We start from the raw sequence: 17,723 nt of genomic DNA, 5'->3' as shown, positions 1-17,723 counted from the left end.
GCGAAGCCCATCACGATTGGCCAAATGGTGGTGCTATAGCACTCAATTGATGCAAAACTTGCAAACTTGCAAACTTTGAACGTGCATATCTCATGAACCGTTTGACCGTTGGCAATGACACTTTGATACACATATGTGTCTCCTCATGCCGAACAACTTTCGTGTTCTGACTTTTGACCTTTAGATCACCCGCCATTTTGAATTATATGAAAAACAGTTCAAATGTAACTCCTCCCAGAATCTTTGCTCAAAATGCACGAAAACTTCTACACGTGAACTTTGGACCTATACGGACAAATAATCGTAGCACATTTTTTCTAAGTGAAAAAATGAAGTTTTTATGAACCAATGAAAATTGCTGTTTTGTGAAAATTATTCTTCTGCCTCTAATACACAAATATGCTTATGTCACTTTACTATGCGAAGCCCATCACGATTGGCCAAATGGTGGTGCTATAGCACTCAATTGATGCAAAACTTGCAAACTTGCAAACTTTGAACGTGCATATCTCATGAACCGTTTGACCGTTGGCAATGACACTTTGATACACATATGTGTCTCCTCATGCCGAACAACTTTCGTGTTCTGACTTTTGACCTTTAGATCACCCGCCATTTTGAATTATATGAAAAACAGTTCAAATGTAACTCCTCCCAGAATCTTTGCTCAAAATGCACGAAAACTTCTACACGTGAACTTTGGACCTATACGGACAAATAATCGTAGCACATTTTTGTTAAGTGAAAAAAATGAAGTTTTTATGAGCCAATGAAAATTGCGCGCGCACACGCACACACACACACACACACACACACACACACACACACACACACACTAAAGTTTGAGTACTTATGCTGAACTAACACTGAATGATTTTCCTGTTAACAATGGAGTAACTGATTGTCTCCGTGTAGCTCAGTCAGTCGAGCTCTTGCCCTTGGACCGCAAGGTTGTGTGTTCAAATCCAGCTACTGACAACTCAGCTTGTCAGTCTTATTTGTACATATTGTTGAACGCCCTGTGGGCTATATCAGTGAGATCAATAACTTTAAAGACTGGTGTGATAATAGCCACCTTATGTTAAACACCACAAAAACTAAAGAGATGATCTTCAATCCAAATCCATGGTTATGAACGATTGTCTGCCTAACACACACACGCATGCAGCCACGCACACACACGCGCGCATGCCACGCGCACGCACGCGCGCACGCACGCACGCAGCCGCGCATGCACGCATGCAGCCGCACGCACGCACGCGCGCGCGCACACGCACACGCACACACACACACACACACACACACACACACACACACACACACACACACACACACACACACACACACACACACACACACACACTTTAACTGTGCGTGAAAACACACTGTAGTAATGGAAAGACATGCCCAAAATGAGGACACACCTTCTTGTTACCAAATCACTGAATGGTTTTACAGTTTACAATGTAGTCACTGATTGTCTCTGTGTAGCTCAGTCAGTATTAGCCTGGCTAATAAGCCAGACTAATATCACACAACACTGTCGCGGTATATCAGTCTGGGCTGGCTCCACTTGGATTTCATTTCCCGGGGAACATTTTCTCTTTGACGCAATTGGTCAGAGCTACTGTCAGTCAAAAGTCTCAAGCATTGAACGTCACTGTACCAAAGTCCGCCTATATTGCATACCGTGTCCCGATTGGTCCGACCTGTTCTCTGCTGTAGGAAAGAGGCGTGCTACTGAGCCTCGCCAGACCGTAATCCGCTGGTAGGCAACTTTTTTTTGCCAACGGCTGATTCGGTCTGGTTTATTAACCAGGCTAAGTCAGTATAGCTCCCGCCTTAGGTCCACAAGGTTGTGAGTTCAAATCCCGGCACCGACAACTCAGCTCGTCAGTCTCATTTGTGCATGTTGTTCTAATTGCGCATTGGTCTTCTTCTATCTTGGTCCCGCTTTATCGCTGCTTGCAGCTATATTTATCGTTTCTCGCAGTCCGTTTATACTCCTCCATTACTTTTGAAAACAAAAGTAGTTGTTCAAATGTGTTTCATAAGGTTGTATCCTATAAAAAAATCACACCTGTGTGAAATAAGGGGCACTCTTGTCATCGTACATCAATTTATATTGGTGGACATTTGACATTGCTACATACGGTACCATAAGGTGGTCCCTTATTGGCCAAAAGCGCTCCCACCAACATGTGATTGGTTAGCCAATTTGCTCGTTTACATTTGACTTAAGTTGTCAATGGCGTTTAATGTTTTGATGTTTAATTTACGTCATATTTAGCGGAATAACCAGCTCTTATCAACATCATCATGCATCATCTCATACTGGCCAATCAGAATTCCTGTTGCCTGTGATTGGTTAGCTGATTTGCTCGTTTACAGTACATATGACGTACAGTTTCCCTTCAAAGTCAATGGCGTTTAATGTTTTGATGTTTAATTTAAGTCATATTTAGCGGAATTCTGACGTAATTTCTCTGTTCATTGTCAATGGCGAATCTTGAGACGTGTGGGGACAAAAGCTGTTTATAGAAGGGGCACTATAGCGCCCCTTAAAAAGGAAACCATGGCCATATTTCCATGTGTCACGTGCACACGTGGGAGAGAGGGAATGTAAACTGACCCAGTGTGGTTCAGCCCTGATGAAGACCGTATAGGTCGAAACATGTCGGTTGAATAAAGTTTTCCTCCTTTTTAACCTTTAAGTGTGCCCGGATCTCCGCTTTGTTCTATAGATGTGTTATCCCGATTGATCCCAGGAGCACCTTTTTACTATTTTTACATTTTGTATACCTGCACACCTCCTGAGCACCTGGTTGCTTCCTTGCCTCTGCCTTGACCCAGTGTGGTTGTTTGTCACCAAGGTCCTTTAGTTTATGCAACTTAGGAGGAATTCTCAAGTGTCTAGACTCACCCACACATAAGTAGGCCTACTTAAAATAATCACACAACTTGAAATGTTATGCAAAGCAGCCCAGCCGAGGCCTTTTGACCCGTGTTGCTTTTGTTCTAGGTGCAGCTTCACCCCGTCACCTTAAGCTCACCCTGGTCGTGGCAGTGCCCGTGGAAGTGGCCAAAGAAGGGGCCGTGGGAGCACGCAAAAAAGGTCAGTATATTCATTGCACTTTTTATTCAACTGTTTTTAGCTATGCTAGAACAGCTATTTTTGGCGGAAGGAGGAGAAGTCCCTTGGTCCCTTAATAAAATAAAATCCAGAAAATCTTTGTATTTGTACTTTTATTTATAATTTTTATTTGCACTATCATAGGTGATTTTATGGGGTTTCAACATCTACCAAAAGGAGTAATATCAATCTTAAATGAATAATTCAATACAGGCCAGTAAGTGTATAATTACTGGAGAGACAAGAATGTAAATGGTGCATTTATATAGCGCCAAGGCGCTTGTCAATGACAATGCATTAGCCTACATTCACTCATTCATACACATTGGCAGAGGAACCATGCAAGGCACCAACCTGCTCATCGGGAGAAATTAGATCACTTCGACATAACTCTGGCGGAGCCCAGGATAGAATTACCTCTGCTTGAAAAAAGAAACGCAACAAAAAAACTATGATACTATGATAACATGCCCAAAATAGGGATGCCAGGATGGAAGTAGTAAACACTCAGCACAGCCATCATGTTAGTGGTCATTTAGATCATTGAGGTAAATACAGCTATGACGTTTATTGTGTGCTGGCTGTCTTATCTCCATAAACCACTGCTGGTCTAAATATTGGCTTTGGAATGCGACAAAAACTAAAAATCCATGTATTCAAGTCTCCGTGGGGTGAGAAATCGATAGAAAAAATTACATTTTGGGGTTACGCTGCCTGTTTAAGTTCAGAGTCCTTCACAGGTAATCAGGAGTGTGATTGGCAGTGCTTGGCTATCACTCCTGACATGGATGCCTCTTCAGGTAGTCGGACAGAAGTGTTGGATAGTCAGTCATCACCGCCGTAGCCCCCACGTCAAAGGCTGCTTCGATATCCTGGTCCTCGTTGCACACAAATAAATGCACCTGCAACGACAGACATAGAGAAGAGCTCATAGGTCTAGTAGTGCAGTGGTTCTCTCAACCGTTTAAGGCCCTGTGGCTGCCCAAAAATAATCATATTTGAACTGGGGACACCATCCTAGCACTAGGAATGTAGGAGCTGAGGCATTCAATTTTGTTTGACTTGCTTCCACAGATAAATAATGCGAAAATAGCCAGGTTGACTATGTCATAGCAGGACTAGTTCCAGTTTGTTAAATGTTTGTTGCATGTCTAAAAAAAATTATGCTTTCATACCTGAATTCCTCGATCCATAAGATGTTTAAAAAGACTCTTCCTCATAGTTAATCTGAAATGATATCAACATATACAGAGTCTGTAAAGAGATATTGTACTCATGCTATATATTGTCCCTGTCGTGTAGCTGTTACTTTGACCCATTTACACATCAGTTCCTCCCAAGATCACTTTGGTTCTTTGGGATTGCTTTTAAATATGATCCATTATAGAGAGATGACTTCCGCACACCCGGTAGGTTTGGAGCAGGTGCGACGATGACGAGGCATATAAAATGTTGAAGGAGGGACACCCGCACACTGCCACTTACTGGTTTCAGAGATTTTTATTAAAGCAAAGCAAGCAACGTTTCGGTCTTGCGACCTTCCTCACCTTCCTCAAGCCTGAGGAAGGTCGCAAGACCGAAACGTTGCTTGCTTTGCTTTAATAAAAATATGATCCATTGAAATGTACTTTTTTATTTTGATATTCACAATTGAAATGAGATCAGTGTGTCTGCATTTGGATCCCAACTCAAATGGAACTCACTTTTCCACGAGAAAGATGAACATGCAGCTCCTCAGGATCTTCCGCTCCGGGATGTAGGTTCTTCATCACGAGGGAACAACGGAACAAACACACACACAAAAGTAAAAGTACTCATTTTGCAGAATGTACCATTTCACAAGTTTTCAAATGGCTGAAATCTATGTAGGGCTGAAGTGGGTAATGTATGTTTTGTAATTATAATAAAAATGTGCATAATGTAATACTGTTACAATACGTATACACATAATATTTGCCTCTCAAAAGTACTTAAGTACAGTACTTGAGTAAATTAACATAGTTACTTTACACTGCGCTCGCAGCCGCGCACACACATCACGTGGACACTTACATGTGAGAGTGCATGAGTAAATGCAAACAGGTCAAAGTATGTAAGTCAGATAAGTGCAGTTAGGGTGGGGGAGACTGTGGTAAATGCCCATAAACCAAGATACATTCATGGCTATACAGTCAGTGGGATTTGTATACCTGCAAAAAACATGGGGATGAATTAATTCTACTATTAAGGCTTATGTATGAATAAGCCTTAATAGTAGAATGAATGCATCCCTATGTTTTTAGGTGAAGAGGTGACCACCGTTGATCACTGGTCACACAACACATGTCTGTTTCTAACCACCGAAAGGTCACCTCTTCACCGAAAACTTTGAATAGGCCTTTATTCATACTCCAGTTTTAGATGATAAGGTGACCACCGAAACGGTGGTGGTTAGTAAAAAGAGATGTGTTGGGGTGAGCGGTGAGTCGCTTATCACCGCAGTGTGACGTAATGTTGTAGTTTTCGGTGGTCACCTTAATACCCAAAATTGGAGTATGAATAGGCCTTTGCCACCAAAATGTGGAATGCCCTACCACCACCAGCCATCATAAAGTGTGACTCCCTACCCTCCTTTAAAACAAAACCAATTTGCAACTGTTAAGTAGCCTGTTGTAACACCACCTTGAGGCCAATGTGAAACATTTTAGGCGGAGGTTCTTCCTTGGCTTACTGTGAGTGTGCCTGCAAAGTTTCACAGCAATCGGTTCATGATTTGTGGCATTTTGTGCAAAACGAGCCACTCCTGCAAAGTTTGGAAGGTAATCACAGCCAATTGGACTGGAATATGAAAAATAGGACAGATCCGTCTTGATCACATGACTTTAGAGATAATGTGTACCGATTGGAATGATGTTTGGACAAAATCTGTAGGAGTAATATAAAAGAAAACAGCCTCCCGGTGGCGCTGCCTAGAACAGGCCGTGTGACAGATTTGGGGCAGAGGTATAGTAATATTATACGGTACAATGGAGAGACTAAACTACTCTCTGGTAAGTACACGCCTACTGTACCTGGCTGGCACCCTTGAAAAGCAGCTAATTGAGGAAACACACACACACACACACACACACACACACACACACACACACACACACACACACACACACACACACACACACACACACACACACACACACACACACACACACACACACACACACACACACACACACACACACACACACACACACACACACACACACACACACACACACACACACACACACACACACACACACACACACACACACACCTGTTGAAGATGCGGGGCAGGTAGAACTGCAGAAAGGATTCTCCCAGTGGCACAAAGGGCAGCAGACCAGTGTAGAAGAGGAGGAGGACCAGCAACCCGCGGTTCTGTGTGAAACTGTAAGGCATGCAGGGGTTCTGCAGGGAGACAGGCAGAGAGGGACATTCATAGAGTTTCATTTATATCAGTGATTCACAAGTTTTTTCATTTCAAGGACACACAGTTTGATATCGTCGCTGTCGGTCAGACACAAAGTGTTTGTGTTTTTTCGTAAATTAACGCCTTGATCACACTACAGCATCACATGAAGGCATGAAAAGTAGCAGATCCACAAGCTTGAAATGCAGCGCGAAGTGATGCGTTTTGAGCTTGTAGATCTGCTATTTTTGCTTTTTTTAAATCCCGAAAAGGTTTTGGACATTTCGGGGTTTGCACCTGACAGAGACGACGCCATTTGATAGCTCTTTTTTTGTTTCGCTCTAGCTGGTACCCCAATCTACACTGAAAAATCCTATGTGTTAATTTAACTCTTTGAAAACTTTTGTTATTCCAAACATACATTACCCTATATATTTCGTGCATTTGAAAATGGCCGATCTGCAAGCTCACAACTGGTTTCAAAGCAATGCATTGTGAGCTTGTACATCTGCTATTTTCAAAAGATTTGTATACATTTTATACATTTGAAAACTTGTGAAATGGGGGCATTCTGCATAATGAGTAATTTCTACCTTTGGTATTTTAAGATCTTCATACCAATACTGTTGTACTTTTACTCAAGTACATTTTAAATTCCAGAATTTTACTTAGTAACAGTGTTTCCACACTGTGGTATGCAATGTAGGAAAAAAAACAACACAACACAAACAACACCCTATCCTTACACAATTCTTTGTCATTATGGAAACTATAAGTTATAACTCAGCAATACCGAGGACATTAGAGCTCTTTTCTTCCATGTCAGATAGAGGGACTATCAGTGGTCGAAATGGACACGGTTACGGGTCTGTGACCATTTGGGACCCGTAACGGTAACAGTGAGGATTTTAGAGTGTAGATTGGGGAAAAACATTTGATCAAATGAGGGTCCGTGGCCATAATGCATAATCAAACTGAGGGTCCATAGAAATCAGAAAAGTTGAGAATCACTGCAAAGCGGTTCAAGATCTCTCACAGACCCCTGGAGTGTTGTACAAACTATTTTCTGTCTCCCCCTGGTGGTTTACATACCGCTGTGTGGCATTTCTTCATGATGCTAGAGTGTTCTGAGGCCCAGACAGTGATGTCCTCTCTGTTGTAGCGTTTCACCAGCTCAGACACCTTCAGCACAACAGGATATGACAAGAACAATCAAGAATGAGAATCAGAATAAGTAAAAAAAAAAAAGAAGAAAAAAAAAAAAAGAAAGTAATGCAGTGTGAAGTGAATTGTGCACAGATCCCTATATTGGGCATGTCAGTGTCAGTGATGTGTTGTCACTAGCCGAAAAGTTTCAAAACGTTCTAAAAACGTTTAAGAATACTAAAAATGGATGTATGTACAAGCTCACAAAACGTCATGAGGCGACGTGCTACAATTTGTAGTGTGCTATTTTTGCATGACACTGTACCAAAACTAGTAGTTCATTGATTTATCAATGTATAAAGATCATTCGATTATGGAAAAAGTATTCAATAGAATAAGGGGCAAGCCTCAGGCCCGCAGCCCCTAGCACTCTACTTTCAATCCATTAAAACCGGGAAGGCATTTGTGTTATTTTAGATTTGTATGCATTGGCTAAATTGCAGTTCAACTGCTATTTCTTTTTATATATCTTGAAAATGTGAGAACTGCTGATTTTAGGGTTAAGCAACCTGGCATCACTCTAGTCTATAACATGGCTACCGCTGCTGGGAGGGTTCTTTGAACATTGGTTTGTGGGAACAGTGTCAGCTGACAATTCTCACTGAACAAAAGACAGGCTGAGTAAATCTGGGTGCAAGACATTCAGCCCCTAAACACATCCAGGTGTACTTACACCAGTAGAAGCTGGTATTTGTGTGCAAAGGTGTGTGGTGCGTAATTAAGCCTGAATTCATACTGTGTGGCATGACAGACGCCTAAAATAGCCGACCTTAAGAGCTCACAAGTTAAGAGCTTGAAGGTCTGGCTATGTTCGGCGTGTGACGCGGTCATATGAAAGAGCATACATTAGGCTCAATTCAGTCAACTGACTGAGTAAGAGTGCACTCATCTGTAAATGATTACATTCACATAACCTAATTCCACTGGAATTTGAAAAGCTGTAATATGGTCTGTTTATTAAAGACTTACAGGTCAAACTTCACAGCAGCCACAAGGCCCTCGGAAGGTCATTAAGGCCTCTCTAAACCAGGCGTTCCCCAACCTTTTCGTACCAAGGACCCCCAGAAATAGCAAGTAGCCATATAGCCTCTGTGGAACTGGTCCATTCAGTAAATAAAACACTAAAAATATATTATGTTCTGTATGTTGGGGCTGTGATATGTTTGTTCAATGTTTGTAAAGATTGTTTTCCACCCGACACCAACAATGGACAGAAGAGAGACGTGTTGTGTGTACCTTCTCTATCAGCAGGCCGTTGCTCTCCTTGATTTCAATGTTGACAGGCATGTCCGGGAACTTCCTGAACATGTCCTCTAGCAGGCAGAACTTCCTGTCTTTACCGCTGCTGTAGCGGCCTACAGGAAGGGGAGAGGTTGGAAATAATTAGGTGCAGTGCAGTACCACACACACACACACACACACACACACACACACACACACACACACACACACACACACACACACACACACACACACACACACACACACACACACACACACACACACACACACACACACACACACACACACACACACACACACACACACACACACACACACACACACACACACACACACACACACACACGGTGTGAGAACTGAGAACATCAACATTTTAGGGTGTCCTCGAGTGACATTTTGTGAATTCCACTCCAATTGCCATTTCCAACCCAAATCCTGAAGCTGAACTCACAACGTGTCGCAGTTACCAAGACACAGCACACAATCCTAATCCCAATCTTGTCCTACTTGTAATCTCTTTTTTTTTAACAATAAAACGACATTTCTCAAATTACTTCCTCCCAAGTAGAGTTAAGTACACGTCTATTCCGGCGACCTACTTCTTCTGCCTGGATAAAAGTTCCCCAATGTGGGGATGAAGCCTGAATAGAGGGATGAAGTGATACCCACCTGCATAGAATGTCACCTCCAGCCTCTCCTTATACAGAGGTAGGTCCTAAAAAGAGTTGACAAACAGATGGAGGATGAGCATTGCCATTCACTACAGCCTGCTCTACTGATGCATCTAGTCCTGACTGAGTGATATACAGTACTAGTACTGTATGTCTTGTCGCGTATCATTGCTGTCGGGCAAAAACCTCTTATCTCCATATTATATAACTGTGTTTTTTCGTAAATTAACACACTATACTTGATCACACTTTAAAAACATCAGCTTGTTTTTAGCTTTTTTTTTTAATGTTTTTTTGTGGCTTTCGCCTTTATTTTTATATTTTTTATGGAGGGACAGACAGTAGGCTGACAGGAAATGGGGAGCGAGATGGGGGGGAAGACATGCAGTAAAGGCTCGGGAGTCGAATCCGCGGCACACTGCCAGACTGGATTACCAGCCAAGGTGCCTGGACCATTGAGCCATGGCCCAGGCCTGATCTGCTACTTTTGCTATTTTTTTATTTTAATCCTGAAAATAAAATATCTTGACATATCAGGAATCAGGTTTCCACCCGACAGAGACGTTACATGAATGAACAAAAGTACTGAAACCAGAGAATGAAAAGTACAACTTGGCTCAGTTTTGTGTGCATTTTTTCTTACATTCATACTTTACTTTACTTTTGCTCAAAGTACAATTTGTCAATTAAAAGCATACAAGAAAACCATTCGTATGAATCTTGCCCCAAATATTTTAGAGACTTGAGTATTCAATTTCAGTTGGTCCACATGAACACCACACTTAATTAAAAACAACCCAGATATTCTAATACCCAGAAATATGTTGAACATACTGATTATCAATGTTGTTTTGGCCATGTAAACACAGCATGTACTTCTGGTTTCCAGCGATGGCTATCCATGCAGTGGATATTGAGTTTATTCATGCAGGGAGGGATATTGGTAAGCAGGATGTGAAACTAGACCGACGAAAGCCTTGACCTGATGATGAGCTCTGATCAGCATGAGCCACACGAGCCATGTTCAGCAACCGCTGAACATGGCTCTACATTGTTGTGTAACCGTTTAGGTCATATGAGGCATCCACCTGACAGAGGATATCCAGGTGGTTCAATAATTCCCTCTTTCTTTCTCGTATCCCCTCTTTCTGAAGTGTATTCTTTAAGAGAAAAACAAGCTGTGCTGTGAGCTTGTAGATCAACTATTTTTGAATAGCCATAGTATAAAATAAAGGTTGAAGTGGTTAAAATGATCGTGGTGCTATATTAACAAATTTAGCTGGACCCTCCTCAAGGACCCCACTTTGAGAACCAATGCTCTTCAATATGCACTCTCCTGTCGAAATAAAGCCTGAAAATAAATGAAAATAATTTGTAGCAATCCCTGGGAGGAAATGACTTGCGCTGACCCAGCAGCAGCTGGCTTCTCAGAGTGAGGGCTTAGGGGAGCGGTTGAAGGTAAAGTGTCTTGCTCAGGGATACCGAAAATGGTTCATTTATGGAGATCCGCCATCCGAATTGTAGCGACTAGATGCGAAATGGTACACAAGTCCTATAAATGGTCTCCTATCTCCAGGCAGCAAATCTCGTGAACGACCTATGTGTACTGGTGCTGCTCTACGGCATGAGTTAAAACCACCAGTGATGAAACCACCTCTAGCCTGCCAAAGCAGAAAGGAAGACTTGGCCTGATGGTGACCACTCTGTGTACCTGCAGGTTGACTGAGGAGACGGTGACATCGTGGCCAGTCTGCCTCAGCAGGTTCTCATCATGTGAGATCACCACATGGCCGTCACGGGTCAGATGGCAGTCCAGCTCGAACATGCCTGTGCCCTGTTCGGCCGCACTTGGGTTGGGAGGAGAGAGACAGAGAGAGACTAAGGACAGTACTATTATATAGTATAGTATGTATAGTTTAAATAGATACTCCACTGTTACGTTCTTAGTTTACGCATGATTCATGATACTACTTTTTTATATATGTGATGTATGCCATGCTTTTGTTATTGCTTAACGTAAGTCGCTCTGGATTAAGAGGGTCTGCTAAATGCCTAAATTGTAAATTGTAGTACAGTATAGACTCACTCAATAAACAGGGATGTCACAGTATAACTTAACCACTTAAAACCACCTGATATGTTTGAGTGGAGTCCCTCTGGGCTCTATGCTAGTATGTTTTCTGTTATGGTGGGAAAGTTTTGGCTGAAATTTGCCGATTGACAAGCTCACACGGATGCCGGGGTTTAAGTGGTTGAAGCTCAACTGAGCATTTACAACAAGTTTGTTACATTGGTACATTGGCTATATTATAACTAAAATCAAATAATGTATACACTGTTCTGCTTTGATGGGATAGCATATCAAATATATCAAGTTATAAGTAAGGAAGCCTAAATGTACTGTGTTAGATATATTTGCTGGATATCTAAAGTTGAAGTCTGGCATCAAGATAGATAATCTTTATTACTTCTATATTATGTCATTCTTAGACACACCGAAATGTTGGTTTCGTCTTGTAGAGAAAGAAGCCAAGGTGGGTTTTTGCAGTGACACCTGAAGCAGCAACAGGGCAGGGTTTATGTGTTTATGGTTACATATACTCAGTGTGGAAGTTTATGGTTATGGATACTTACTTTGTGAAGGCCTCCATGGTGCTCTCTATCCTCTCTCCACATCCTAACAAGAGAAAACAAGAGGAGTCTAGGGCAGTGCGTCTCAAATTGTTTAATTTCAAGGACAACCCATAACTCTTGAGACCCTTAAGGGTCCATTGGGTTTCATTTGTACACTCTCACAGACCGGTGAGGGTCCAGAATCCAGACAACTCCTCTCCGTACAGCCATACTTTGCAGTCATTTCTCATTATTGCCATGTCATCAAATGCCCAAATCATGATTTCTTAAAGCAGCACTGTATAACTCAGTGTCGCAAGCCAACACGTTGTGAGCTTGTAGATCTGCTAATTGAAACAAATCTTGGTAAAGACGTACAACATTTTTTATATTTTTGAAACATTTTAACAACACAAATCTGGTACGGAGTCCCTGGCACAAAATGTGTTCAGATACGCGGACAATTATTAATTTGGGGGTCCTCGACATGAAAATGGTTGAGAACCACTGGTTTGAACAGCATTTTAAACAGGAATAAAGCCCACATAAGCAACTACACTTTAGAAACAATGCCCCAAAAAACTGCAACCTGCAAACTACCAAAATTTACAAGAGACTTGTACAGAAAAACAAACCCAAAGTCGCTTATAATAAGCAGCCAATGGCAACCCTGTCTCCGAGTTATAGGGGATCTTTGGAATCAAAACGTTAGAGAACAACATGGGTTGTTTCAGTTTGATTCTACTTTTCCTTAACTCGGGGCTTCTCAAAGAATGTGCCTCAGAACCCTCTTTACTTAGTAAAACGAACCACAGTTCACTTGATGCGTTATTTTTCAGCCTAAAGTACACTAAGTTTCTTGACCAAAAATAGATCTACAAGCTCACAATGCGTCACAACGTGATGCGTTGTGAGCTTGTAGATCGGCTATTTCTGGTGAATGTTCCCCCCAGAATAGGAATGCTGGGGTTTAAGTCGTCCACGTGACATAGCCTACTGCATCTTTGGGGGAAGAATGTACATATTTATGTACCGTTAATGACAAAAGGTGCTATAAAACTATAAAGTAACAATATAGGGGTGCTGTGGATGTAAAAGTTATTCAAAGGGGTGACCCGAGGCAAAAACGTTTGAGAACCACTGCCTTACCTCCTCGGTGGGAGATGTGCCTGCAATGGAATGCGGTGCGTTTCTTCTGGTGGAGAAGGTGGGGGTTCTTCAGTAGGTACAGAGAGGTGAGGGCATAGCCGCCGCTGAGGGCGGGGAGGACCAAGTACCTGAGAGACTTTCTCACCATCATCATGCTCACCCTCGCCTCCAAATCACAGGTGTGGTGCCCCAAAAAGTGACCGTGTACAGAGGTGGACTGCAGGTGCTATAGTCTACTCTAGATACTTTGTTTTCATTGGAATCCAGCAGAAAACGGATCAAACTGAAGCCTATGCTTCAGTGAAGGACAAAGGGTTCAAAGGATGTCCTCAGGCCTTTTAAGTCTACGCAGAACGGGAAGCTTTGTGTGTCACGTTGGGAATGGGAAATGTATGCGATACGGTATGTCATCACATCACGTCTCATCAGCAGAGACTGACTGGTGGTAAACCACTTAAGGCCAGCATCCGTATTCTGGGGAAAACCTTGGTATAGATAGAGCAGTGGTTCCCAAACTTTGTAGCTCAAGACCCAAAAGAGAAATTAAGACATTTGCACAGAACCCAAACTAGTGAAAATAGCTCACAACGCGTCGCGAGCTTGTAGATCTGCTATTTTTACTATACTACTTCTTAAAACGTTTTTATTTTATTATTCATGGGAATTATTTGATTTTATTTATGAAATACTTTCGAAAAATGGACATTCTTTATATTATATAACAATTGTTGGGAAATAATGGTATATGGAGCCGGGAAACTCCACTTAACAATGTACAGGGTTTAAAAGAAAGGGAACCACAAATCATTTGACAAGACCTTTCTACCGCTGGGAACTGGGGAAAAAAGAAGGAACTTAACTCCAAACCATAAAGTAGTTTACCATAGAACTGTCAAGTGCTGGCATCAGCATTCTTTTGCATTATTGTTTGACATGTCACTGTGACGTGACATGGTGATGATAAATGGTAAATGCATGCATTTATATAGCGCCTTCATCCAAGGCGCTTTACATAGATTGTGCATTACATTCATACTGTACACTAATGGCGGAGGAAGCCATGCAAGGCACCAACCTGCTCATCAGCAGCAACTAGGGGTTCAGCGTCTTGCTCAAGGACACTTTGACACTAGCCTCGGAGACCGCAGGCGTTTCAACACTAACTCTGGGGGAGCCCGGGATCGAACTGGGAACCTTCCAGTTCCCAAGTGGCCGCGCTACCTCCTAAGCCACTATGCCACCCGATCTGACTTGATCTTCAATTCAATATTCATATTAAACTATATGGATTTATTCTATGTTAATAAGAAGACAAAGGCAGTGATGGTTTTGTCTGGCTATGGTAGATCTTCCCACCCCTCCCAGAGAGGAAAAGAAGTGTGGTTTCGACGGACCAACATCTTCCGGGCAAGATAAAGCGCATGATTTAAACATTACCTCCACACCATGGTACAGTATATTGTCATATATCAGTGGTTCTCAAGGTGGGTTATACCGTTATAGGGACACCCTGGGGTCCCCATAACAGATCTAGCGCCATAACAGAGCTTGTAGATCTGCTATTTTCACTAATTATTGTATTTTCATGGAATTCTTTTGAAAACCCTTTGAATTAGTTTAACTTCTGAAATTTTGAGTGTGCTAATTGGCCGAGTGCATTCTGTGGATTCCCTTACCTCCTCGGTGAGAGATGTGTCTGCAATGGAAGGCGGTGCGTTTCTTCTGGTGGAGAAGGTGGGGGTTCTTCAGCAGGTACAGAGATGCGAGGGTGTAGCCGCCAAGGGCGGGGAGGAAGAAGTACAGGGACGTGCTCATCCTTGCCTCCAAGCACAGGACCGGTAAGTGGCGAGGGCAGAGGTGGAGTGGAAGGTATCAGTCCTATCCTTCGACGCCGGACATCGATCTAACCGAATGACCCCAAGCAGCAGCCTACTTCAGTGTAGTATAGTATATACAGTTTGCCACTTTGAAGAAGTTCAAACGGAGCCTTCTCAGTCACTTATGGCTCTATGAAATTCTCAACAGAAGAGACGAGTGAACACCCCCCCCCAAGTTAAAGAAATTAAACTGGCAATCCAACACGGCCGCTTCTCTCCACCTGGAATATATCCTCCTTCGACAGTCCCTCTCTCGCTCTCCTCACACTCACCCAGATGTCACCTTGTCAGTTCAGAGAAGAATGCTGCAACACATTTTCACCTTTGCAGGTAAGGGAGAGAAACTTGACAAACAGGTACGACTGAATGGATATCCGAGGCAAGATTTCAACGCTACTTGAAATCATATTGTATTATTTATTCCCCCAGCAGGCAGCCATTGTCACCGAGTGCCTTCCTTGATATCTCTCATTCTCTCTGGGCACCTGAACATTACATGGAGCTGTAAAAGTTAATAAAGCACCAGCTTGGCCTGTAGCTTACCCCCCCCCCCCTCTCCTCTGGCCTCTCCCCACCCTGTGGCGATAGTATTGCAACAGTACTTTTACTCTCTGGGTTCCATGCTTCTGTTCAACCAGTCGAGTTTAAATGTGTGCTTGTCAGACGCCGACTGGACAAGGAGCACCAGAAAGAATTAGCCGAATCACAAAGAAAAATATGTGTTGAATCAATTCACTACACATTCTTGTTATTTAGGATTGATCTGAATAGAATACATCTGATCATGGTTATCCCCACCCAGCTTGATATGAATATGGTTAAACAAACATGTTGCTTGTGCATATTTGACAAAGGATGGGTGTGCAAAGAAACGGCAACTCAAAGTGGATGGGAAAGCAGCATGCATGCACACATTCACAACTGCCTGCACTTTGTGCAAAAAAGGTGCACACGTCTCACACACACGCACTGTCAGCAGCAGAACAGTGTAGCATTGTATTGTTTACAGTTTCCATAGAAAAGCTGGAATGTAGCAAACAATGAACTGACACTCAGTGGCGGAAAGCAACTAAGTACAAAGTACATACTCAAGTGCTGTAGTATTTAGGTACAATTTTGAGGCATTTCTTTTTTGTTCCATACTGGAGTATTTACAGTACTTTTACTCCTACTCCACTACATCTCAGAGGCAAATATTGCACTTCTATTCCACTACAACAGAGTAGTAATTCTACATGGCAGTATTGATACTTTTACTTAAGTAAAAAACTTGAGTACTTTTTCCACCAATGCTGACACTACATGAAGAGAGAGAGAGACGAGAGGCAACATCGACCCCATATCAGTTAACCTCTGCGTGCTACACATTCCTACCTCTACCTGTGTGGACAACATCCCGCTATAAGCCGTTTCCCACACTATTGGCCGGGACCCATTCTTATGAGTCAGTAAATACATTTTCAAAAATAAATAAGAATAAGATTTTCATAACTTAAAAATACAATACAAATGTATCTAGAAATATAGAAATATAAAAATCACACCCGTGTGAAGTGAGTGGTGCAACTCCGTTTGGGGGTCCCCGGAAGTTCCAGACCTACAGGACCACGGCCAGGGTGCCAGCCCGGTTCCAGCGAGCCACCCCACGTCCGAAACGGTAGAGAAATGAATGAGAGTTACCATGTGGGGGTCTCCGGGGGTCCCCAGGAACGCGCCCAGGGGGGCGGGCTGATTCCGGTGAGCCGCCCCACGACCGAAACGGTTAAGAAATGACAGAGTCTACTACTGTACCCTCTACTGTACTGTCACTGTACTGGCACACCCAAAATCATCCTATATACAGTTAATATGTGCGTGTCTGTTTGTGTGTGTGTTAAGTTGCGCACAGGTGGTGAAAAACAACCATGCTATTTTCGTGCTCATACCCAGGCACCCAGGCAGCCACCCAGCCAGCCACTGAGCCACACACATAGCTCCGTAAGGGAGTGGTTGCACCACTCAAAAATACAATAAACAAAACTTTTAAGAAATATTAAAAAGAGCAGATCTACATGTTCAGTGAGATAGATAAATAGACAAACACAGTGACATTACAGTTTCCAGAGAGCGAAAGAGAGAGCAGACAGCATGAGACTGCTTTCACGTGCATTGGTTGGTAGATTTCTGAGTGAGGAAGCGGATCACACCACAGTCACTCATTCTGAAAGAAAACACAAGCCATGGGCAACGCATTCACATGCATCTAAACACACCCTCCTTTCGCACAGTAAAGAACGACTACACTATGACACAATGTTAGGCTGTTAGCCAGCAGCCTTCTACCTCAATATAGCCATGGGTCCCTGGATTGCTTTCTCAGAGTGTGTGGGGTACGACTGGATCTCCAAATTCCAACTTGTGTTTTT

At 42.7% G+C, this 17,723-nt stretch overlaps 1 protein-coding gene across 1 annotated transcript; it reads right to left on the bottom strand.

Annotated features, from left to right (window-relative positions):
• Positions 1–3,231: 3,231 nt before the first annotated feature.
• Positions 3,232–15,596, bottom strand: gdpd3a (glycerophosphodiester phosphodiesterase domain containing 3a). The gene is made up of 10 exons (XM_079520347.1): positions 15,118–15,596; positions 12,314–12,356; positions 11,391–11,526; positions 9,678–9,723; positions 9,003–9,121; positions 7,653–7,742; positions 6,426–6,559; positions 4,837–4,896; positions 4,309–4,360; positions 3,232–4,035 (listed from the first exon to the last, which is right to left on the bottom strand). The coding sequence occupies exons 1-10, from the start codon at positions 15,254–15,256 to the stop codon at positions 3,907–3,909; spliced, it is 948 nt and encodes a 315-aa protein (XP_079376473.1). The 5' UTR covers positions 15,257–15,596; the 3' UTR covers positions 3,232–3,906.
• Positions 15,597–17,723: the final 2,127 nt, after the last annotated feature.

This window comes from Electrona antarctica (assembly GCF_951216825.1).
Source record: "Electrona antarctica genome assembly, chromosome: 14".
NCBI classification, from domain to species: Eukaryota; Metazoa; Chordata; class Actinopteri; order Myctophiformes; family Myctophidae; genus Electrona; species Electrona antarctica.
Note: the sequence above shows the minus strand (reverse complement) of the source record. Positions and strands in the feature narration are given on the sequence as shown.

What these genes read in the sequence shown, in the direction of transcription:
- gdpd3a (XM_079520347.1), bottom strand. Translation starts at nt 15,256, where the DNA reads ATGAGCACGTCCCTGTACTTCTTCCTCCCCGCCCTTGGCGGCTACACC. An exon ending in GGAGGTGACATTCTATGCAG is followed by an intron (nt 9,122 to 9,677) that starts GTGGGTATCACT and finishes CCCTTCCTGTAG; the next exon opens with GCCGCTACAGCAGCGGTAAA. An exon ending in TTCATCTTTCTCGTGGAAAA is followed by an intron (nt 4,361 to 4,836) that starts GTGAGTTCCATT and finishes ATATCATTTCAG; the next exon opens with ATTAACTATGAGGAAGAGTC.